General features: G+C 40.6%; 1 protein-coding gene across 5 annotated transcripts in view; it reads left to right on the top strand.

The window, feature by feature from the left end:
• Positions 1 to 317: 317 nt before the first annotated feature.
• Positions 318 to 23,176, top strand: part of rapgef2a (Rap guanine nucleotide exchange factor 2a) — a 44,773-nt gene continuing 21,914 nt past the window's right edge. For 3 of the 5 annotated variants that reach the window (XM_059553923.1, XM_059553922.1, XM_059553920.1), the window contains exons 1-3: positions 318 to 1,037; positions 20,877 to 20,947; positions 21,031 to 21,087. In XM_059553923.1, coding sequence (XP_059409906.1) covers positions 969 to 1,037; positions 20,877 to 20,947; positions 21,031 to 21,087 — 197 coding nt within the window. In that variant the 5' untranslated portion in view covers positions 318 to 968. The remainder of the gene's footprint in view (positions 1,038 to 20,876; positions 20,948 to 21,030; positions 21,088 to 23,176) is intronic. The other 2 variants (XM_059553921.1, XM_059553924.1) reach the window with 2 other exon arrangements.

Genomic DNA, 23,176 nt, shown 5'->3' with positions numbered 1-23,176 from the left:
ACGTTGTTGGTTACTGTGTCACGTATTTCATTTGTCATGTAGGGCCTAGCCTACATCTACAATCTTTTTTGTAAATAAGATATTTATACCGGTTGTGAACCATACATATATATTTATTTGTTTTTTGTTTTTTTGTTTTTTTATTGAACAAATTTGTGTTTATACATGCGCCTTCAGGTCCATCGTCTTCTTTCTGGATGTTTTCTGGTAATGTAACGCGCTTTGTTGTCCACTGGTCGCCGCTTTATGCCGCTCCAATATCACAGCTCCCCCTCAAAGTTTGGCTGAACTTGTTGTCCACCGGGGGCGCTAGAGGCCGGCCGTTTCATTTCTTTCTTCAAATCTTGTGAATCACGGCGTTGTCACCGGTCCAGTTTCACCCCGCCCGTCCGTCCGGTGTCTGTCCCGTAGTCGCTATTGGACGCACGTCACTTTGTTCAACTACTTCAACTTGGAGTAACGGACGTCTAGCGTCTGCTTTCGCCCTCGACACAACAGAAGAGACTCGCCGGACGCCGAGTGATGAACAGCGACCCCGAAACAACAGAGCTTACGCCTTTAACGTTATATCCGTGAACCTCTATCTGCACACAAGACAATGCTCTGGACGTTTTTTGTTGTTGTTGTATAGTTGTTTCAGTGATGTTATTCTTCCAAACGTGATTCTGTTCCCCTGTAGTCATTACGCTCTCTTTGGAAAGAGATTTTCTGAATGCCACAAACTTTTAAGGGTGTAAATATTTACCCCCTCTACGCCGTTGGGAGGATCTACCGCTACTCGTGCTTTGAATACAACTCCAGTCCGGGGCTCAGAAACTGGCCCACGACGAGCCATTTGTCTTTTTAGGGAACGTATGGGGTTTTACAAATGACGGCTCAGCTTAAACGAAGGAGTCGGAAGCGTTAGAAGAAATGCACGGACTTTAATAAAGGAGATCGTTTGTTACATGTGATTGCACGCGGACGGAATGGCGTCATATGTGGACAATAGTTTTCGGCACGCGATCATGAAGAATCCTGCCGACCGAACGCAACAGGTAAGGGACCACTGTTGCTTAAATAGGGAACAGTCTAGATTTTGCCACACATCTTGCGTGTTCATGATTGTGTACGTAACGTTACTTCGCTGCTACCCACAATAGATAACGTCAATTGTTTTGAGAATCTGTAGACTGTCTAAATTAAACCCTTATACAACTAGAAAACGGTGTATACAACTCACGCTGACCTAAAACGTCTCAAGTTTTAAACTGATTTTAAAACTGTTTTAAACAATTCAAGCGTACTTAACGTCCTAGTTAAACGGTTAATAATAGTCAACATTCAAAACGTCTCGTGAAAATAGTTTACAACTTAAGATGAAGAAATTTCCAGGAGACCGTTTATACAACTCAAACTGACTTAATTGTTTAATTCAAACGTTTTAAACATTAAATCTTAAATCAGCTCGCGATGTATAAATAGTTTAAAGTATCGTATCGTGAAGTTCGTATACAGTTGATTTAAATCTCCGAATAAAACCGTGTCCCCAGGTCATAGCGGCTTCAGACATTTTCATTTAGACCAGCTTGTTTAAAGGCGCCACAAGCTCCAGTTCTACTCATTATTTATTTATTTATTTATTTTTGGAAATTGTGGTGTCCCTTTTAGTGTGCAGCCAAACAAAGTAGGGCAAGTTACTATTTTGTTCCACATATAGCCTACGTTCAGTTTTTGCGAAATGTGTGCCCACAAAGTTTTTAAAGGGTTGCTTAATATAGTCTCACTCATCAGAGTTGGTAGGACCTTGTTTCTGTGGTATTTCAGACGCCTATTACTCATCTGTCGGAAGGGAGTATTTCCTCACAATGCCCCGCAGTCCAGACTAGATCATCCTCATTTAAATCATCTGAAATATACAAATGGCACAGCAACAGACCACAAGCTCCTTAGAGTTGCAGCTCTGTAAACTACCAGCATTGTATAAATGTCTGCTGTCTGTGGTCACTTAAAACTACATTTGAGTTCTCTGTGTGGGTTTTTGGGTTGTGAGTCTCCAGCCCAGGAATTTAATGAATCAAAAGAATGTGAGGAATGAAGTTTATAGTGTAGGCCTTTCAGATATGGGCCTCTTTTGTGTGCTGCCATGAAGAATGAAAGCACTTCCTCATAGGATTTCATATTTTGCTTGTATTTGGTGTGATATGTTTAGGTACACTGAAAGCTCTGTTGCCTTTTAGATAAGATTATGGATCAGGCTCTGGGGCCTCTGACTCTCAGGGGCCTCAAGCTGAGAAAAACCCAAAAGCCAATGTGTGCTGGTGGCTGTTTGCCCTGTGTGAAATAAATAAAGAGATAAGCAGTAACACCTTCTGAACACATTATTGCAGCCTTGATGTTGTGTACTAACCTTTGCATAATTAATTGCATTGTGTCTCTGACTGCAACCTGTTTGTTAAGCATCTGTCCAAGTAATCGAAAGGTTGTATGTTTAAATCTGCCCAGGGTTCATCCATGAGCGATTACTGTTGTGTGCTTTAACAAGCAACTTGCTTCCAGTGGGTTTACTTTTTTCAGTAAAATGTGTTGTGTAACTGTTACTTTGGATAAGTATAAGGTCAATGATAAATTAGTAATATTAGGCTAATCCACTAGATAGGAGATTTCCAATTGGTTATTAACGTGGGTCCTTGTGGTAATCAGATTATCATGTTAAAGTAGTGTTTTCATGAAGGACCAGGCTGGGTTAAGGCCCACAAAGTTATTTTTTGTTCTTCATTAAGGGGTGAAAAGAAGTTAAAAAAATACCTTTGCAGTGGTATACTATTAGCAAACATGCCAACGTGTTTAGATTAATATGTACATTTCGCAAGATCTGCAATTCGGCAATCCAGTCAAGTCATGCCACAATTATTTATATAGCACTTTAGAGCAAGCAGCTTTATAGTATAAAAAAAAACTGCATCAATGACTCTTTCAATTAGGATTACAGATCATGTGTTCTTGCTTTCACTCATGGACATCGGATCTCGGACTGAACAGAAGAAATGAGCTGGAGAAGATTTCTAAGTCAAAAGCCAGAGCAAACCTCTCTGGAAAGTTTTTTTTATTTATTTTTTTTTGTTTTTTTTTGACGATGTTTTGAATTTATCGAAACTTCGATTTTGGCCTGGTTTTGTTCAAAATGACATTACAGCAGTTTGTTCTTCGCTTTCACTTGTGCCTTTAGTGTATGCCTATAACTTCCTGTACAGTATAACATGATTTTAAGTTCTTTAAACATGTAGACAAAAAGGTTTTGTAAATATTACATATCAAGATAAACACAAAAAACCTTTTTATGTGGTAGATTTAAATCATTAACATGATCGCAAAACAATTTTTTTTGGTCCTTTTTTACAAACAGTACTCCCTCTCTCACTGACAGTTTGCATACAGTTAAAGTTGTGATTAAATGGAAGCAGCAACATCTCTTTTTCTTTTCTCTATTGTGCCAAAAAAAGGTAACTTGTAGTCAAATTTGGAAGGGCAGGGTTTATACAGACTAAATGATTGGAGAAGTCTGGTATTATTCACCAGAAATGAGGTTTTCACTGCTATTATTTTAAATTAAGAGGTCAGGAAAATGAGAAACACATGGATGGATCATTCACAATAAGATCTGTATTATGCATTTTAGGGTTGTGCTGATAGACAATAGTATCGTGTATCGACGATAGCAGATGTCTCTGTCGATATTCAAGACGATATTAGGCTCATTCTCCTATTAATGTATTAAATTATAATAATTATGATTATTTTTATTTTCATTAAGCAGCCTATTATTATTCGGCTATCCAACTGCTCAGCTATTTCACTTCAGCGCCGCATTTCACATTCACACACACGCATGCGCGCAAATGAGCATTAGAGCTTGTAGCCCGTGAAGAAGTCTCCATCCACAAACAGACGTACATCGTCTGCAGATATAAGGTATTTCATTGTACTTTAACAAGTAATCTGAACCGCCTTTAAATGTGTGCAATATTTTAAACGAGCCCTCACTAACTGAGTTTAATGCCACAGTTATGTTAGAATGCATCTCACTCTTGTTTCTGTGGCTCCTCATGAGACGTGTGGTCCGGAGCGCTGTATGACTGATGCATCAGTTCAGTTCAACTTTACTCCAAATATATGAACTAACCTGTTTTAAATACTTTATATGTAACATGTTCGTTTACGTTCAATATTAGTGTTAAACTGTTGGACTTTAAATCTGCTTTTGATTTTCACCATTATCTGATTTTGCAGAACATTTAGGCTGATCACTTCCGTGTGCAGATGCGGCAAATTTGTCACAAGACGCGCGATATGACATTGTGTCTGACTATATATGAACTGACGTTAGCTGTTTTAAATACAGTATTTTTATATTTAACTTCAGTTTATCAGTATGTTTGAAAGTATATTTTTTTGATTATTGGTGATTCCATAGGCTCTCTCTCACGCACCTGCACGGTTTAAAACACAAATAGTTATGCTATAACAAGAACAAAGAGTCTATCTGTTGCTCCACCCATGCACGATAATATCGTGTATCATCGATCTCATGGGCTGACGATATGATGATTTTAAAAATGACCATATCGCCCAACACTAATGCATTTGCAAAATAGATAGGATAAATTGTAATTTAATACTGACTTTAAAAGAGGTAATAGTTTTCATGAAGATTGTCAGGTAGTATATTATTAGGTAGCACAGCAGTGTTGGGGGGAAAAGGACAGGAACTTAAATTAGGTGATCATTTGGTTAGTTGCCACATTGTTTTTTTTTATCAATTTCCTGTTTCTTTTTTAATGTTTACTGTAAGCATTTGCACAGATGCCATCATGTAGACAAGCAGACATACCGTTTCTGCAGTTGGTTTTTGGTCAGGACCTCAGGTGTTTGTGAAACAGTGGCACAGGTCAAAGAATTAGTCACACTGTTCCAGTCATATGCAGAAATATATTTCCACTAGGTCTGTTCAGTATATTTGTGCTGATTCAAATAAATCGTACTCGGTTACTAAACGTAACCTCGGTTCTCTCTAGAAGAGCGAACGAGTACTGCGTCTTAGCTAAGACGCTACGGGAAAAGTCTCTTTTCACGAAATACTGAAGCAAAAAATTATCCTTAATTTTGTATTTTTGTAAAGCGCATTTGCAGCAGTACACAGCCATAGGCGAGACGGCTCGTTCGCTCATTGGCTTGTTCTGCGGCAACTGCACAGCCTATCGAGCACGGGCTGATGCAACATCAGACCAATAAGGGCGCTTGGCGCCCTTCTTGCCACTTCCCGCCGAAACGGGTGTGGCCCAACCTATAAAAGGAGCTCGAAAAGGCTGACTCACCTGATTTATTTCATCGCCGAAGCGAACCAGAGTGAATCGTGCTCACGGCAGAGAACGCAGTACTCGTTCGCTCTTCTAGAGAGAACCGAGGTTACGTTTAGTAACCGAGTACGTTCTCTTACGAGAGCTCTCTCGTACTGCGTCTTAGCTAAGACGCTACGGGAACCCAATGTAAAACGCCGTGCGCGCAGGGATCACACACCAATAAACCTGAAGCAACACCCAGGATTTACAGTGCACAGTCACCTGAGGGACTCACAGAGAGTCCAGGACAGAAAAGGGAAAAAGCCCTCCGTCCCATATCTAGCAGCATCCGTAGATGCGGCAATATGACATCACACAGCCGAGGCAAGGCCTGACCAATGTGGCAATGTGGGTCTTAAGCAATACTGCCCATATAACAGTCGGCAGCGCATAGCGCTCGTGAACTCAGAATTCCCCTCAGGGCCCTGATTCGCCTATACCAACAGCAGCCTTGCTTGCAAGGCGGGAACCTCCAGGTTATAGAACCTGATAAATGTAGACTGCGAGGCCCAACCTGCCGCCATACATATATCCTGCAAGGAGATCCCAGTAGACCACGCCCACGACGAGGCGACGCCTCTTGTGGAGTGTGCTCTGACGCCCAACGGGCACTGAAGGCCCCTGGAAGCGTAAGCTAACGCTATGGCGTCAACTATCCATCTGGATAGCGTCTGTCTCGAAACAGCCATTCCCTTGGAACGCCCACCGAACGAGACAAATAGCTGCTCCGTCTGCCGAAATGCAGCAGAGCGAGACACATAAGCTCTTAAAACCCTGACAGGGCAAAGAAGACTCGAGTCTCCATCCTCCCCTGACACCGGCAGGGCAGACAGGGCAATAACCTGAGCCCGAAACGGTGTGTTGAGGGATTTCGGCACATAACCGTGCCTAGGTTTGAGTATGACCCTTGAGTCATTGGGCCCAAACTCCAAGCACGACTGGCTCACCGAGAGCGCGTGCAAATCACTCACACGCTTCACAGAAGCGAGAGCCAACAAGAATACTGTCTTGAACGACAGATGCTGAAGGCTAATCGATTGGATAGGCTTGAAAGGGGGACCCTTCAAGGCCTCCAAAACCGCCGCGAGGTCCCACATAGGGACTGACGGAGGTCTGGGAGGTCTGAGGAACCGGATGACTAAATCATTCCTTCCTATTGACTGACCGGACGCCGTTTCAGAAAACGCCGCGATGGCAGCCACATAAACTTTGAGCGTGGATGGGGCTCTGCCCTTATCCAACAGCTCCTGAAGGAAGGAGAGGACCTCCGTCACCTCACAACTAAGGGGTGAATAACCTCGAGCTGTGCACCAGCTGGAGAACACCGACCACTTCGAGGCATACAGACGTCGTGTCGACGGAGCTCTAGTCTGAGTGATGGTATTTAGCACTCCCACTGCGAGATCAGCGGGTAACCGTTGAGTGCCCATACATAGAGGGACCACAACTCCGGTTGAGGGTGCCAAATCGAGCCCCTGGCCTGCGAGAGGAGGTCTCTCCTCAACGGTACCGGCCACGGGGCGACATCTGCTAACTGCATCAGATCTGGGAACCATGGTTGGTTCTTCCAAAGAGGTGCTACAAGCAGTATTGAACATCTCGTTTCTCTCACCCGTTCTATCACCTGCGGAAGGAGGGAGACGGGAGGGAACGCATAAAGCGGGCAGCACGGCCATCTCCGTGACAGCGCGCTTTCGTTCTTGGAAAGAACGCGGGGCAGTGAGCGTTTTCGTGGGACGCAAAGAGGTCCACCTCCGCCATGCCAGATCTCTCCCACAACAGCCGGACTGTTTGCGGGTGTAGAGACCATTCGCCCGTAGGAACATTGCCTCTGGACAGCCTGTCTGGACCCAGATTCTGCAGTCCAGGCACATGCACTGCTCTCAGCGAGCCCAAACAGCGAACGTTGCGCTGAGCCCAAATCAGGAGGCGTTCCGTCAGCCTGCACAGGTTTCAGGACCCGAGACCGCCCTGGCGATTTATGTAGGACACCACGGACATGTTGTCCGAACGGACTACGACGTGGTGATCCTTGATATGGGGACAAAAGCGCGTCAGCGCGTTCTCCACTGCCAGCATTTCCAGGCAGTTGATATGATGGAGCTTTTCCCGTTCTGACCATAGGCCAAAGGACGGTCTGCCTTCGAGCAGCGCTCCCCATCCCGAAGTGGAGGCGTCCGTCGACACCACTTTCACACTCGGGGAAGTCCCCAGGCTTACACCTGATCGGTACCAGCCGTTCGCTGTCCAAGGTGCTAGAGCCGCAACACAGCTCTGATTGACCTTGAAATGCAGCCGGCCAGACGCCCACGCTCTGCACGGCACCTGAGCCTTCAGCCAGAACTGCAGGGGGCGCATGCGGAGCAGGCCCAGCCACAGAACCGGAGATGCTGAGGCCATGAGACCCAGCATCTTTTGACAGTGTTTGAGCGACACAGTCGCGCCACAGCGGAAAGAACTCGCTGCACGCTGAATGCCCATCGCGCACTGTGGTGACACAGCTTCCTGGTCGTGAGCATTTTGAAACTGTGTTTCATCAATGCCTTGTTCAGCTGTCTTAGATCCAGTATGGGCCTGAGACCCCCGTCTCTCTTGGGCACCAGAAAGTATCTGCTGTACAGCCCCCCCTCGCTTTGAGACACAGGCTCTACAGCCCCTTTGCTCAACAGTTTTGATATTTCGGCCCGAAGTATGTGTGCTACTTCTGTTTTGACCGTAGTTTCGACGCGCGCTGAAAAGCACGGTGGGCGTCGAGAAAACTGTAGCGTGTAGCCTCTCTTTATAATGCCTAGCACCCAATCCGAAACCCCTGGAAGCACTGACCATGCATTTGCATGAATGGCTAAGGGCTGGATGCGAAACGCGCTCTGTTGACTGGGCAACGGCGGCGCTCGAGTGTGCTGCGCATCTGAGGCGGGGAGCGCGTTGATCACAGCGGGCAGATCGCTCTTCCTCGACCCCGTTCCGGCGCTTAACCGACTGGAGGGAGGCTGAGCGGGTCCCGTGGGACTCGATATATCTGCGAGTAACCGTGGGCTGCATGTGTGCACTTTTACCACTTTAAACTCGCTGTCTGCCTGTGCAGAATGTACGTGCATGGGCCTCGTTTTTACAGAAGCCCCGCGCCGTATGTGACATAGTGTATGTGGGCACTGGGAAGTGGGCACGTTTACTATGCGGCGCGCTCGACCGATCTGTGTCGATCTTATGTGCGCTAGCCCTGTGTGCAGGGCTGTGCTTACATGTGGAGATGGGCACTGGGTAGTGGGCGTCATCACTGCATTTATAGCACCATCGGCCGTGGCCGGACGAGCATGCACGGGTTTCGTTTTTACAGAAACCACATGACGCGTGTGACATAGTAATTGTGGGCACTGAGGGGTGGGCACGTTTACTATGCAGTGTGCGCGACCGACTTGAGTCGACATTATGGGCGCAAGCCCTGTGTGCAGGGCTGTGCTTACATGTGGAGATGGGCACTGAGGAGTGGGCATCGTCACTACATTTATAGCACCATCGGCCATGGCCGGACGAATGTGCACGGGTTTCGTTTTTACAAAAACCACATGACGCGTGTGACATAGTGATTGTGGGCACTGAGGAGTGGGCACGTCTACTATGTAGTGCGCGTGATCGACTTGAGTCGCTTTTATGGGTGCGAGCCCTGTGTGAAGGGCTGTGCTTATATGTGGAGATGGGCACTGAGCAGTGGGCATCGTCACTACATTTATAGCACCATTGGGCGTGGCCGGGACACCAGAAATTACACATTTTTCGGGAAATATCTGGGTAGCCGTGATAACGGTTTTCGTGTGCAGACAAGCGGGCAACCGTACTGGCCACAGCGGAACTCGTACACCTGCGCTTCGATGAAGCAGCCATCGTTAGTAGTGCCGACGCAGCGTCACACAGCAGGCTTTAGATGGCAACACCGCTTTTGCCGCCGTCCAGCAGAGGGCGGACAAAGGTGCGTCGCTATCGCCTGTTCCACCGGCGGAAGTGAGTGGTAGTTCCTGTTTTTAGCATCATCAGTGTGGAGAATGCTAGTGAGACAGACGAACGAGTTCGTGCCGAATATGGAGCGTTCCAAGCCTTCGCCACCTCTTCGTGAAGCTCAGGAAGAAAAGAGGCGGGCTTTGAGAAGTACGCTCATCCGAAAGGGAAATACCATCCAGCCGGGAACGAGAGGGGGGGCGCTGGTGCAAACCACTCGCGGCCGAGACTCATCGCGGCCAACACGAGCATTCGCCCCGGCTCCTTCTCGATGTCAGCTCGTCTGCTGGGCTTCTGAGCAGAAGGCGCGAGATCCTCGGAGCTCGCCCAGCCCTCACTGCCCGAAGCTAGCAGAGAGCGCGTGTCCTCTTCCCCCGACGCGGCCCTGAGATCGACTTCCTCGGACGACGCGCCGGCAAACAGCGGGCGCTGCCCACCGGTCTCCCTTGCTGAGTGGGGCTCTGACGAGCCGCAGGAAAGCATCTTAAAAAAACGCGAGCTCTTTTACGAGTGTGTGTCGCAGGGCGAACACACACACACACATAAAGAACAGCTTGGATATAACAGGATTGAAAGGATATAGGCGCCGGATAGCGCAGCAGGAACGGCAGTGGAAGGCGGCGATGCCAGCAGCTTCAGAATGGCTCGTCCTGCTGATGTGCTTTCTCAGACGGCGCTTGCTTCCTCCATGATCCAGCGATGCGTGAGCTTCGCTGAAGAGATGAAAAATCAGGTGAGTCAGCCTTTTCGAGCTCCTTTTATAGGTTGGGCCACACCCGTTTCGGCGGGAAGTGGCAAGAAGGGCGAACAAGCCAATGAGCGAACGAGCCGTCTCGCCTATGGCTGTGTACTGCTGCAAATGCACTTTACAAAAATACAAAATTAAGGATAATTTTTTGCTTCAGTATTTCGTGAAAAGAGACTTTTCCCGTAGCATCTTAGCTAAGACGCAGTACGAGAGAGCTCTCGTAAGAGAACTAGCTTAATCAAAGTTAAATAATCATAACTATAACAAGAATATCATTGTGCCCTAATTCACACTATAATTCATTGTTTTGCACTTAAGTTTTGTTTTTCTCTCTTCCTGCTTTCTCTCTTGTTCACATGCTCATTCAGTCTCATACATAATAAAGATATCAGATGCCCACAATGAGAGATGAAAGCCACGCTGAAACTTACTTATGATTATGTCTGTGCACAATATTCTCACAACTGTGGTGTCTGTCTGTGTGTGTGTTTGCATGTAAGGAAGTGTGTTTGTGTGCAATTTGCTATTGTCCTTTGTAAACATTTCAGGATATTGAAGCTCCATTCTCTCCTTACATAACCAATTGTCTGTATTCTCCTGCCAGATATTATGTTTTATAAGCCTGTTATGTCCGTGAGCGCACACACATTAAGACAAGTGTGTTCGACAGAGGTTTTGGAGTTTTAAGGTGTTACTTCCTCATGTAATGACCCTTGCTGCTGGGTAATGATGCTTGCTGCTGGGAGCAACAGGAAAAGAGCAGAAGAATGAGATGTACTGCGATAGGAGAGAAGTAGAAGAAAAGGAGGAAGAGGGAACTAGAAAGACAAACAGAAAAGTGAAAAACAACCTGATTCAGATTGAAATCTAGGCACTAAACTTTAGTCTTTAACTCCTGTTTTAGTGCTAATTGTAAGGCTAAAGGTGTTCTTAAATCAGACTGGAACGTGACTAACAGATTTGTATTTACTAATATGATTATTGTTAATGTATACATTCACAAAAACACTGGGGGTCAAATTTACGGACCACAAGCCGAATATGAAATACAGTTAAATGAAATACAATCTAACAAGAGTGCTTTTAATTTAAGGACATTGTAGGTATTGTTGATTGTGTGTAAGCTCCAGAAGATCATGTGCTGTGTGTATACATTTATGTTGAACAAATAAAAGTCATCCGACTTTGAAAATGACCCGTGTCTCATGATTATAACATTACATTTCTTCCATTTACCAAAAACTGTGCCATGCAGAGATACTAAATCAGTATCTTGACATTTACGCCACCCACACACATCTCATTATTTTTCCCTCCAAGCCATAAAAGTGCCATGTTTCATTTGCATGATGACTTAATGTGGGACATCTGTTTGTCAGGGTTTGCTGAATCTTTTGTGCTTGCTGATGTGTTGGAAACATCAAATCTTAAAAAAAAAAAAAAAAAAAAACATCTGCTCAGATCACTTTTGACCCATTATGGGCATTTCAGGCTGTGTAAGGACAGCAAGAATGTTTAGAAAATGTTGAGCTCTCCAATGATCACTCTGCACTCTGATTGTTATTTACTGAATTTGATGTTTCACTCCAGTTAGAAAAACCTGACATCAAAAACAGATTTGTATAACAGAATCTAAAAAATAATTTTATATTGTGAAGGTCTGATATTGTAATCTGTAGAGAAAAAGAACAATGTTTATACAGTATAATTTTACTCTTAGGCATTGTGTAAAAAAAATGGACTTTGGAATTGATTCACATTCTTCCGAAACAAACACATTAGCCCTGCAGTTTCATAACAATGGTTTCATTTCCTCCCTCCTGCCTGTTTTTGTGTAGTATCAAATCAGCCCTCCCAGAACAGCTTTTAGAGAAATGCAGTTGTTTCTGCAGTTGAAATGCAGAATCACGTTGTTTAAGTTTTTAAACAATAAAAAGACGTCTTCACTGTTATTTTTTGTAATACCACACGACTCAAAAACCAGCTGAACTTGATAACACGCTAAATACCTACGATATAAATGGTTGGTGCTAGGTAATGTAATTAATTCCTAATTACGGTTTTACTAGTGACCTAGTTAGTTTAAAGGGGTCATCAGATGGCCATTTTTCCATAAGTTTATATTTTTAAGGGTCTTAATGAAAATTCTATAACATACTTTGGTTAATTTCTGAATGGTAGTGTAAAACAACACCCTTTTAACTTTGTTTACAGCAAGCCATTTTGGTACGTTTCCCTTTAAAGGCTAATGAGCTCTGCTCGCCCCGGCCCTCTCTTTTGTGGGGTGACTCGCAGTTCGCTAAGAGGCTGTAAACTTTAGCTGCATTCATTGTGAAACTTGCTAACTAGCACATCATGGCAATTTGCAGAATTCATTAAAAACACCTATCCTCACTTTTGGAGGTGAGGATCAAGAATAATTTGCGTGAACATAAACGCATTTAGGTAGATCGTGGGCACATTCCCTTCAAAAACAAAGATAATCTACATCTTCAGTGGCTCAGATGTCAGGAGTAAATGACAACTGTTTTGTTCATTATTACATCCAGCATCAAAATGCCTCAATCACTTAGGAGACATTTTTGGTCTACTCCTGCTCCTGCTCCACAAACTGCCAACACATTTAAGTTCAAACAACATGTAGAAGTGAATTTGGCATCGATGACCCCTTTAACTAGTCAATTTTGCATACAGAATAGGGCTGGTCAGTAGGTAATATATATCATGATAGTATAAAGTGTATATCGATAATTATTATATGCACTTAAGAAAAAAAAACATGCATGAATGAGAAAATAAGAGTGGGATGTGTTAGATGTTAGAGTTAGTAAGCACAATAACCTTTGGAAAAAGAATAAGTGCGGTTCTTGTGGTGACACACATACACAAAGTGTATGTCTAACGCCTCTCTTTAAAAAAAAAAAAAAAGGTGGTCATGAATTTGGTACACACATGATGTTTCACATGACTAATCACTTTTATGTTTAAGAAGCACTTAATATTTGATACATACCATGAAGATTATGCAGTGTTTATTTACTTGATTCTTCAACTTCTGTAGTATTTCTTACTACATGTAAATAAAGTTCCTATAGCTGAAAAACTTTAATTTGTATTTTTGTTCTGTTGTATTTGTCCTATTGTTTGTAATATGCTGCTTTGTGCTTTTTTTTAATAACAAAAATAGAATAAAATGAGAGGAAAATGGCTATTCATTATCGAGAAATAAATTTTTGGTGTTAGATGTAAGTAAAGCAGTATGTCCTGTATTGCTGGTCAGATTAATACTTTTGAAGTACACCTCACAGAAACCTAATAGAAAAAACATGATGGGTTGGAAATGTTTTTATTTAAGACTGGGGCCAAATTCTCAGCTGTGATCCATCTATTCTTTTCCCAGAACATTGGTGACATCATTAAGGTCAATGGTGAAATGAATTGGAGTATTTTTAGTAAAGGATGTTTCCGTTTTTTTCCCCCACTTAGGCCCACTGCACATGTGAGGGGGAGTGAGAGTAATTTATCAGATCCTGACATAAGTTTTTCTGTTCCTCTCTCCCTTCATGGTGTGTGATGTGTCAGTGCTGACAAGTGCACTGGCACACATTGCTTTATTTATAATAATGTCTTATTAGCTTTTCCTCTCCTCCTTCCATGTTCTTCTTAATCCTGTGTATTAATCAGAACTGAAGTAACTCCTCGCTCGTCAAAATGTGGATATGGACACACATTATCACACATTTGAGCAGAATCATGACTGCAAAATCTACTAGTCTGTAGTCTTTTTATGAATGCATGTTTAGTCAAGTTAAAAAGTGGGCTAATAGCAGGAATGTGAAGGTGGGTGTTTTCATTACTTCAGTTCTGGTAGGACAGGCCCTCACTGTAAGTGTGTGGGATCATTTTAGACTTTTTAGAGTAATGACTCAAAACGATGCTTTGTTCTCATAGGGAAAAATAATGAAAAGACTGCCTTGACTTAACTAAACTGCTGGTCTTACAGTGGAGATAATGTAATGTTTCTGCTTTCTCTCGTGGTCTAGTATTAGGCCTGTCTGTTTCTGTAATTGTTTTTGGTGTAAGTGGATCTCCTCCCTGATAATCTTAAGGAGTCTGATAGCTTAAAGGAGTCTGTTGATGTTATGGAAAGACATGAACCAGAGTAGTATTTCCTCATGGTTATTATTGCCTGCTAGTGGATATTTACGTGGAATCAAAAAGTTTCCAGGGTCATCAAGTGTAATTTCTCTTGCACCCAGGCTGGTTGAGATGCTCAACAAATCGAAATATTTGCTCAACCTATGACGGGTTTATAATTATCTTAAGTTTGCAAGTTAAACTGTGATAGTACAGAATATTTAACATAAGTATGTACCTATTTATATTCAAAAGCAAAGAAGAAATATGGTCTGTGTTTTGAATTAGCATGAGCAAGAATTCACATAACACAGATACACAGCATAAACAATCCAGTTACACAATGTTGGTGTGCTTTAAATGGACTAACTGGAATGCGAGTAATTTGGGGTCAGAGGTCAGAATCTGAATTTATGTGTAGTCCCCCTAGGCAATTGTTGTATTCAACATTTATGTTTACCGGATGCATATGGATATTTGGTGCATTGATGGCTTATTCACCATCTGAATTGTAGCTCAGACAATGTTTTACTCTATTTAGCAGCACTCATTTCTCATTCGTTGCATTGCTCTTAAATCCTTCCTCGTCTAGTTCACCCAGCTGGCTATAATGGGTTTTCCCACCTGCTAACCCTGCCGCTCAGACACCGGGGTGGGGGGAATTTCACGCTTTACACGGAATGAGTTGTGAAACTCAGCAAACACGCAATCACAGATGCTGGGCAACTGTAAACTTTTTAGTTTTATTTCCTACTTTTTTAGTTTTAATTTTCCCAGACACTTTCTTAGGAAAACAATTAGAATGTTTTATTTTTTTTTTTTGCGTCAGTTCCCTTAATAAGAAAACACTGAATCGTGTTGTGACCTGTCATATGTTCACATGGACGTTTTTTCCCCCTCATGTTGTGTCATCAAAGATCTCTCAGGGCTAAAAAGCCATTTGTTCTGGACTATAAAAAAGACATCAGTTATATAATAAGTGACCACTGTGTTTTGGTTTTAGGTTATGATGTGTGGTCCTGGTTTGTTGTATAACTGATCACATTGCTTTACTAAAATGTACCTTTGCACAAATCCGTGAGAGAACTGAAAGTGGGTGTAAAGTTTCTTTCTCTGGAGCGTGTGTTGGGTTGTATGATTTTGAGGTGGCTGTGTGAATAATAACAGCATTTTATTTGTGCAGGAAAGAAAGAAGGAAGGAGGGTAAAGGAGAACTTGTATACTAATAAATGTAGAGGAACATTGGCACATTTCAAGAGTCGATACTGAGAACTTCATTGAAGGTATCGGCTGAAACAGCGTACTGATACTGATGTCCTCAAGTACACAAATGACAGAATAGGAATCTATGAGGAAATGTTTTTGTGTTGTATTACCAGTTACTTGGCTATTAGTTTTCAGATGGAGGAGGAGTGGTGCAAAACTTTTAGACTGAAACATTCCAACAGATTTAAGAGCTCTGAAGAGAAAGGAAGCTCAGGGGATTCATGAAGAATAAAAAGTAAATATCCTTTTGTCGCCTTGAATTTTGATGATTGATGATAATTGATCCGATTTTAAACATAACGAAAAGGAGGTTTTGCTGAAAAGCCTGTCATGATCTATGTTTCCGTCCAAAGATTTAATGTATGCACAAGACTGGAATAACACTTATAAAGTATTTGCGAATAAAGCAAAGTTTCCGTCAAATGAGTCAAAGATAACAAATTGGTCACTTCCTGTTAAACTGGCACTAAATATCACTATAAAAAGTAGAAGCCACTGAATATAGTAATTTTCATATATGATAAATTATTTGCGGCTCATAAATAATAAATGCAATCATTGCAGAGGTGGATGCTTGCTGTTTGGGAAAGCAGTCATGTAAGACAATTATACAGAAATACTTTGATGACAGACTTTGCTCAGGCATTTCAGAATGACTGATGTCAGAATATATAAATTATGGTATGCGTCTGAATTTGAATGATTCAGTTATTCCAAACAATTGGGATACAAATAGTGCAAATGTAATTGTCTAAATGTGTGAGAACCCTGTTAATAATGGGTGATTTTTCAGATTCTGGTAAATCCACGTAAGCTAGTTTAAGGATTTGAAACTTCTCATGCTAGGAGCTAGTTCTCATGCATGTGAGAGAATGGAAATGAACAGTAACTGTTGCTATTTCACTGAAAAGGAACTGTAACATAGTTAAAGTGACATAATTAGCCTGAAGTTTTTTTTATTGTTTCAAAAACGTTGTACTTTTATAAGTGAAAATGAAAGTGAATGTCCTATTTTTAAACAGAACATGTCAGTAAGTATTTTCCAGATTTGATTCATTTATTTGAGTGATCCAGTGGCCAAGTCTTCTACAAATAACTAAAATGTGACCTCTCTTGACTTCAAGGACTCGGTCCATTGCCATAATCAGAATTCTATGTGCTTGTCTGTCTCTTAAAGAGGAAATGCCATAGTCCAATAATAAATATCCCTGCCCTTCTACTCAGATCAACAAATTGCAGACCACAGCACACCACCCCTGACTGGAACCCATTGGGCAGTTTGAATTCAATGTCTTTTGACTGTAGTGAGTGCAGATGAGGGAACAACGAATGGATGGGTTGAAGGGGGTTCAAAGAACATGAGAAAGGCTGTTGGAATGTCAGGGTGAAGAGAAGGAAAGTCACGCCTCTGATGTTCCATTTGAGTGAGTTTAGTGTGAAGAGCTGATGGTACAGATTATGTGTGAATGTTGTGGCCTTTTAAAGGTCTCCACACTTCACTTCACACAAACTCTGAGACCATATTGAAAATCTGGGATTCAAATTCAGATTTAAACCTAGAATTAATAAACTTTAGATTTTTGACAAATAAAAAAAAAGAAATGTCTGAATTTTCATTTTATATATTCATTTTATATATATATATATATATATATATATATATTAGTGGTGGGCATAGATAAAAAAAATTTAATCTAGATTAATCTCACTGTGATCTTGAAATTAATCTAGATTAAAATGGCTCATTAGAATTCTGCCGAAGGCATTCAGAATATGTGTGCTACCCAAATAAAATTGACAAACAGTAAGTCTTTGAGAAGGGGTTTATCAAGGCAGGTGGTGCATTAGACCAGGGGCTCATCTCCTGTTTCCAAAATGCATCACAAAGTGCTTGAAAAAGCTGTAAACTAATTCCACATCGCACAAGGTGCAAACAACCTTATGCCTGTTTCACACATACTCCGTCTGCAGTGTGTATGCATTGCATATTTTTTTACGCACCCATGTTAACGGATGCAGCAGTGCAGCGATCGTTTACGTACCGAGTAGCGGACTGCCAACGCGTCCTGTGTGAAAGCACATCGAGTCCGTGCTGCTTCTGCACCACATACGTAATGCACACGGACTGCAGCCGCACTGCAGACGGAGTATGTGTGAAACAGGCATGAGCAGGCCGTAGCTGGGGTCAGCGGGGACCTGGTGAAGGTTGTACCAGTGGGCCCTGTTTGAAATTGTTTAATTTGTATGTTCATTTATTTTTATTTATTTGTGCTATTTACGCAATGTTTAAGTTTTTTTCAAGTTTGTAGGTGTCAAGGTACATAAACCAAATAATTAAATGTAAAATAGCACTGGATAGTCTTCAATGTAAAAATGAAATATACAATCAAACCTACATTTATTCAGACACTTTCAACATTTCTTACATTATTACAGTTTATTTGCTATATATATAAAAAATTATATAAATTTTGGTTTGACTGTTAAAACTACAAAGTAATTCAGTCAAGAGCAGTGAGTGATTTTCATTTTCTTGGATTAACATTACAGCAGCCAGTAGCTAAATTAGGCGCGGTCACTTTAAGAGAAGATGAACGCATCCAATATAATACACATCCCATTTTTTTCCTCAACTGCTTACTTTCACTTGAGAAATAACTGACAGTTTTTTCGAGCATAATTTCCAAGGTGGATATTTTGACATATTTTGTATGTATTTGTCAGCACAAGAGCAAAAATAAGCAAATTCGGTGTTCCAAGTGTTTTGAGACGCCTTTCTCTGCATGAGCCCTGAACAACAGAACACCGCGAGTACTGAATTGGGCTCTTTCACATCTTTTTGTTTGTTCAAACTGCGATTTTGTATTTGTTCGTTGCAGGAGGGACTTTGAGGAGAACTTCGCAGAAGACAGCTCGGTTCAGTGTCGCTGTCCGTGATATGCCGCTCTCTCTCGTGCGCACCGAACACAGCGCGCGAGTAACCAGCTACTCTGTTCAGCTTTTCCGCGTCTTGTGTTTGGATGCTTTAATGTTTAAATCGACAAATGTGAAAAAGATAAGCTTTCATGACGATGCACAGCAGTGGCCCGTCAACTGTCCTGAGCATCTTTTTAGGCTGGCCTCAGCCAGTCGGTTATATAAAATATCAAGGTGAAAGTCATCATAGCTTGCTTAGTATAGACCCGGCTCCCAACCCAACTTTGAGAATAGATTAACGGCGATATTTTTTTTTATCGCCCGATAAGAGTCTCCCGTTAACGCAGCACGTTAACGCTGATAACAACTTAACAACGGCCCACCACTAATATATATATATATATATATATATATATATATATTATGTGTGTGTGTATATATATGTATATTATGTGTGTGTGTGTGTGTGTGTGTGTGTGTCTGTGTAAAATTATTTAATATTATATTTGGACCTACTGTAAACTAAAATAATATAATTATACAACAATATTCTTTTTCATTTTAATTTGCAGTTGTTTTACAACATAATATAATTCTTAGATATAATAGTAATAATATAAAGTTGTTGTTATTATTGTCATTCAGATTGTTTGGCTTTCTGAAACGTGAATGTGATGTTGACTGAGACAATACCACAACAAAAAGTGCACCAGACTGACTTGTGTTTAAGACTAAGTTTGCAGTTTAACACTAGTTTGTAGTCATGTTTTAGTTACTGTTATGAAAATTATTATGGGTCTTTTGAAGGTGCTGGCTTGAGGTTTTTCCGTCTAGCTGTTTTCTCGCTTTGCAGAAGTGTGAATAAAGGGTTTCTATATTAGCATTAATGTGGTTGCATCTGCAGTGTATAGCTCTTTCCTCTTCCTGGTATTCGATATGCTCTTGCATAATAGGTTCATATAGCTAACTTTACTGAAAATAATGATTGTTCAGCTGCATTAACAGAACAGTATTTGACCACGAAACGATTTGTCCCACCAGATTTTCCTAATCTGTAATTTTCTTACCAAATCATTCATAGAAAAGTGTCTATTAGACCAGCAACATTTTATAACAAAGACACAATTCTTGACAAGTCCGTTGCAAGCACACAGCCCTGTTGTATACCTAACATTGCATTACTGTGGCAGTAACAAACAACCCTACGGCTAAATGTATTTTCCATTAAAACAAAAGTAGCTAGCTTTAATTATTTTTAAGATTTGCTTAGCAGTGTTTTGGGCCAACATAATGAACTACTAAATTGCTAGGTTGTGAGAAACACCTATATTGTCTTTTATCTTAAAGAGGAACAGAATAATGACAGAAGTAGAGAGGAAAAACAGAAGTGAGGAAAAAAGAGACCTGAAAGTGAAGGAATTAATGATGTAATATCTGCAAACATTAGATTTTTGTTAAACACTAATTGTGTAGTGTAGGTGATGACTTAAAGGGGGGAAACCAATTTAATCAGGGAAATTTTGTAAAAAAAAAAAAAAATGGGCGGAGTTAAATAATGATTAAGTAGTGTTGGGCATATACAGTGTGTTTGGCATATGATGTGTATTTATTTTTTGTGTATATATTCACATATATAGGGCACCTCCTACTGGTGCTTTGGTGTACACACACGCAGGTGATGACTTAAAGGGGGGAAACCAGTTTAATCAGGGAAATTTTGTAAAAAAAAATAAATAAATAATTAAAATACATATATATTTACATTTTACTAATTTACATTACATTTTACATATAAATATATTTTCAATAATTGCTGCTCAAGTTTATATTGTGTTTTATGTTTGGTTTGCTAAACCTTTTAAATAAAACTTATTTATTTCGCCCACAAAAAAGGTGCTTAACCCTTTAAAAATATCCTCGGTTAAATTAAAATATAACTAAATATTTTTTAGGTTTGCAATGTTTACAAAATTTGAGACACATCCAAATATAAATACTTTTTTTCCATCAATGAACATAAAATAAACAAATTAATTCTGTAATATTTTTTTTTTCATTTAAAAAACACATTGAGCTCTAGATATTATTGATAAATGTATTTATTAAGCTCAACAACCAAAAAATACTAAAGTTATTGCAGGAAAAAATAAATAAGTTTGGTTTGTTGAGCTTGATAAATGCAGCCAATAATACAATTTGTGTAAAAAGTTCTGAAATCTGAAATAAAGATTATTTTCTTCATACCATGCGCTAGAAACGGTCGAAATGCTAAATTTGAAATCATTTGTTAACAGCAAATGGTTGTGTGCAAAATGTGGCACAGAGCTAAATGTTATGTTTTTGGTTGCAAATAGGTCACTAGTTTGTACCCTTTTCATGTAAAGTGGCATCACTGTAATGCAGCAGTGCATGACCTTCTCTGTGTTTGTGTTTTTTAGGATCTGCAGATCGTGTACTCATACCTCCATGGCATGGAAGCGCTGTCCAACTTGAGGGAACATCAGCTCAGGTACCAGCGTGTTTGTGTGAGGGTACTTTCATTACTACATTACAGAGGGAATGTGCTTGACACTCTGTTTATTTCATTTGCAGGTTGATGTGCGAGACCGTTCGATATGAACAGCATGAAGCTAATGAGGTTTTATTCTAGTGAGTATCCAAACGCACCCATACACACACTCAATACACTCCTCACAAAGGCTGACAGAAAATGAATCTCAATGTAGGTCACTTTACATCAAAGTCACAAGGATGATTTTGTCCACACACACACACACACACACACACACACACACACATCTGCTTACTCTCTCTCTCTCTGTCTCAGACACAAACACACACTGACATCTGTCTGGTGCTCCGTTCATTTAAATCTGTAACGTCCATCTACAGACAGGGATTAAGCTTCTAAACGTTTTTGAATATAGACACACATTCTGCTTATTAAAATAAAACATTCTGTTCAGGACCCATGTTTGCTTAGGTTACCACTGATATAATTAAAGGGATATTTAAATATCAATAACAGTATTAGTGAGTGACACAATATCAGTTACCACAGAAAAAAAGCAGTTGGGGTAAAAAAAAAAAAAAAAAACCTGTTAAACTGAGCACACTGAGCCAGTCAATGAACATTAAAATACACACGGTTTCAAAAGTACAACCACTGGACATAAACAGTATACTTTTTGTCATGTGAGTAATGTGATAAAATAATATACAGATTTTTGTCTGTGTAAAGTTTGCTCCATCCAAATTGACTTTGTTAGTCTATAAGCATGCCAGAAAGGGACTGTTTACATGCACATGTTTGCATTAAAACAGTAACACAAAAATAAATTCATCCACATAGAAAAGTATTCCCACCTGATAATGGATGACTTGTTGAAGTAAAGGTCTTATTGAATGGTTTGTGATTTAACAAAAATAAAAACTTACACTTTACATTTACTTTTATTTGTTGTGAACATGACACCTAATATATTGTTGATTGAGCCTAGTTTGTATTGAATCTAATACATTCCTTTTTTTTCTCAGTTCATACTTAAATGTTCAAGTAAATCTTGGCCAAAAATTCTTATGGAAAAGTGAAGTCATGCTAGCTCATCGAAACCTGGAGCATTCCCCATCACTTATGTACTTTCCCCCTATTTTTTTCTAACTGTAACCTCCCATTATCTGCAGTAAATCACTGTGGTGCAATGCCTACATTAACCAGGCTGTCAAAGTCTGTGCTTTCCAAAACGCACAAAATCAGCCATGTGCTTCTTTTCACTGGGAATTGTGTTGTGCAAAATGCGTAGGCTCGTATGGCTTCCTTCAGCATAGTTTAAAACCCACCAGTTTCAACCTCATATGACATGCCCAAAGACCACCAACAGTTTGTTCTCGGATTCTTTTTGCACACAAAGTTGGCAAGTGCTTTCTCAAACTGGCATGTTTCAGTCCGAGGAACAAAATCATGTTTGGGTGCTTGCCTTCTTAGGAAGAGCTATCATTTGAACACTCTATTTGAAGAATCCTGACAAAAAAGTATCCTGGTTTCCACAAGAAGTACTAAGCAGCACAACTGTTTTCAACATTATTAATAATAAGAAATGTTTCTTGAGAACCAAATTAGCATGTTTGAATGATTTCTGGTCACGTGTCACTGAAGACTGGAGTAATGATGCTGAAAATCCATTTTTGCATCACAGGGGGAAATTACAAATTAAAAAATATATTAACATAGAAAACAGCTATTTTCAGTCTTAGTACCTTTTCAAAATATTACTGTTTTACTGTGTTCTTGATCAATTAAATACTGCCTAATTGTGAACTTACTTTTAAAATCATTTGAAAAATCCACAGTATTTTTTAAACAATACTGTATATCCCAAATGTAAAACTTTTGGAGAGAAATTCAGATCAGTCTTAACACCTTTATGCTAAATTCTAGGGGTCATTTTTCCATCAATTTATAACAAACGCATCTAAAAAATAACAGGACACCGAGTGATCTGATGTGAGTGCGTGATGTTGGTTGTCCTAAACATGACACATTCTTTAAAGTGTGGTGTAAACTTACACCCGTACTATTTTCTTCTGTGTTTTTTCTAAAACAGCTTTTTTTTTTTAAAAAGCTTGTGGTTGGTCACTTTAAATGCTGGTCAGATGGACTATTCCTGTCTGATTGGATGGTTCTGCAGCAAGACCTAATTCAAATAGTTAAAATTCTGGCTATGTGAGGCTAGCAAAC

This window comes from Carassius carassius, chromosome 7, assembly GCF_963082965.1.
Source record: "Carassius carassius chromosome 7, fCarCar2.1, whole genome shotgun sequence".
Lineage (NCBI taxonomy): Eukaryota > Metazoa > Chordata > Actinopteri > Cypriniformes > Cyprinidae > Carassius > Carassius carassius.
Note: the sequence above shows the minus strand (reverse complement) of the source record. Positions and strands in the feature narration are given on the sequence as shown.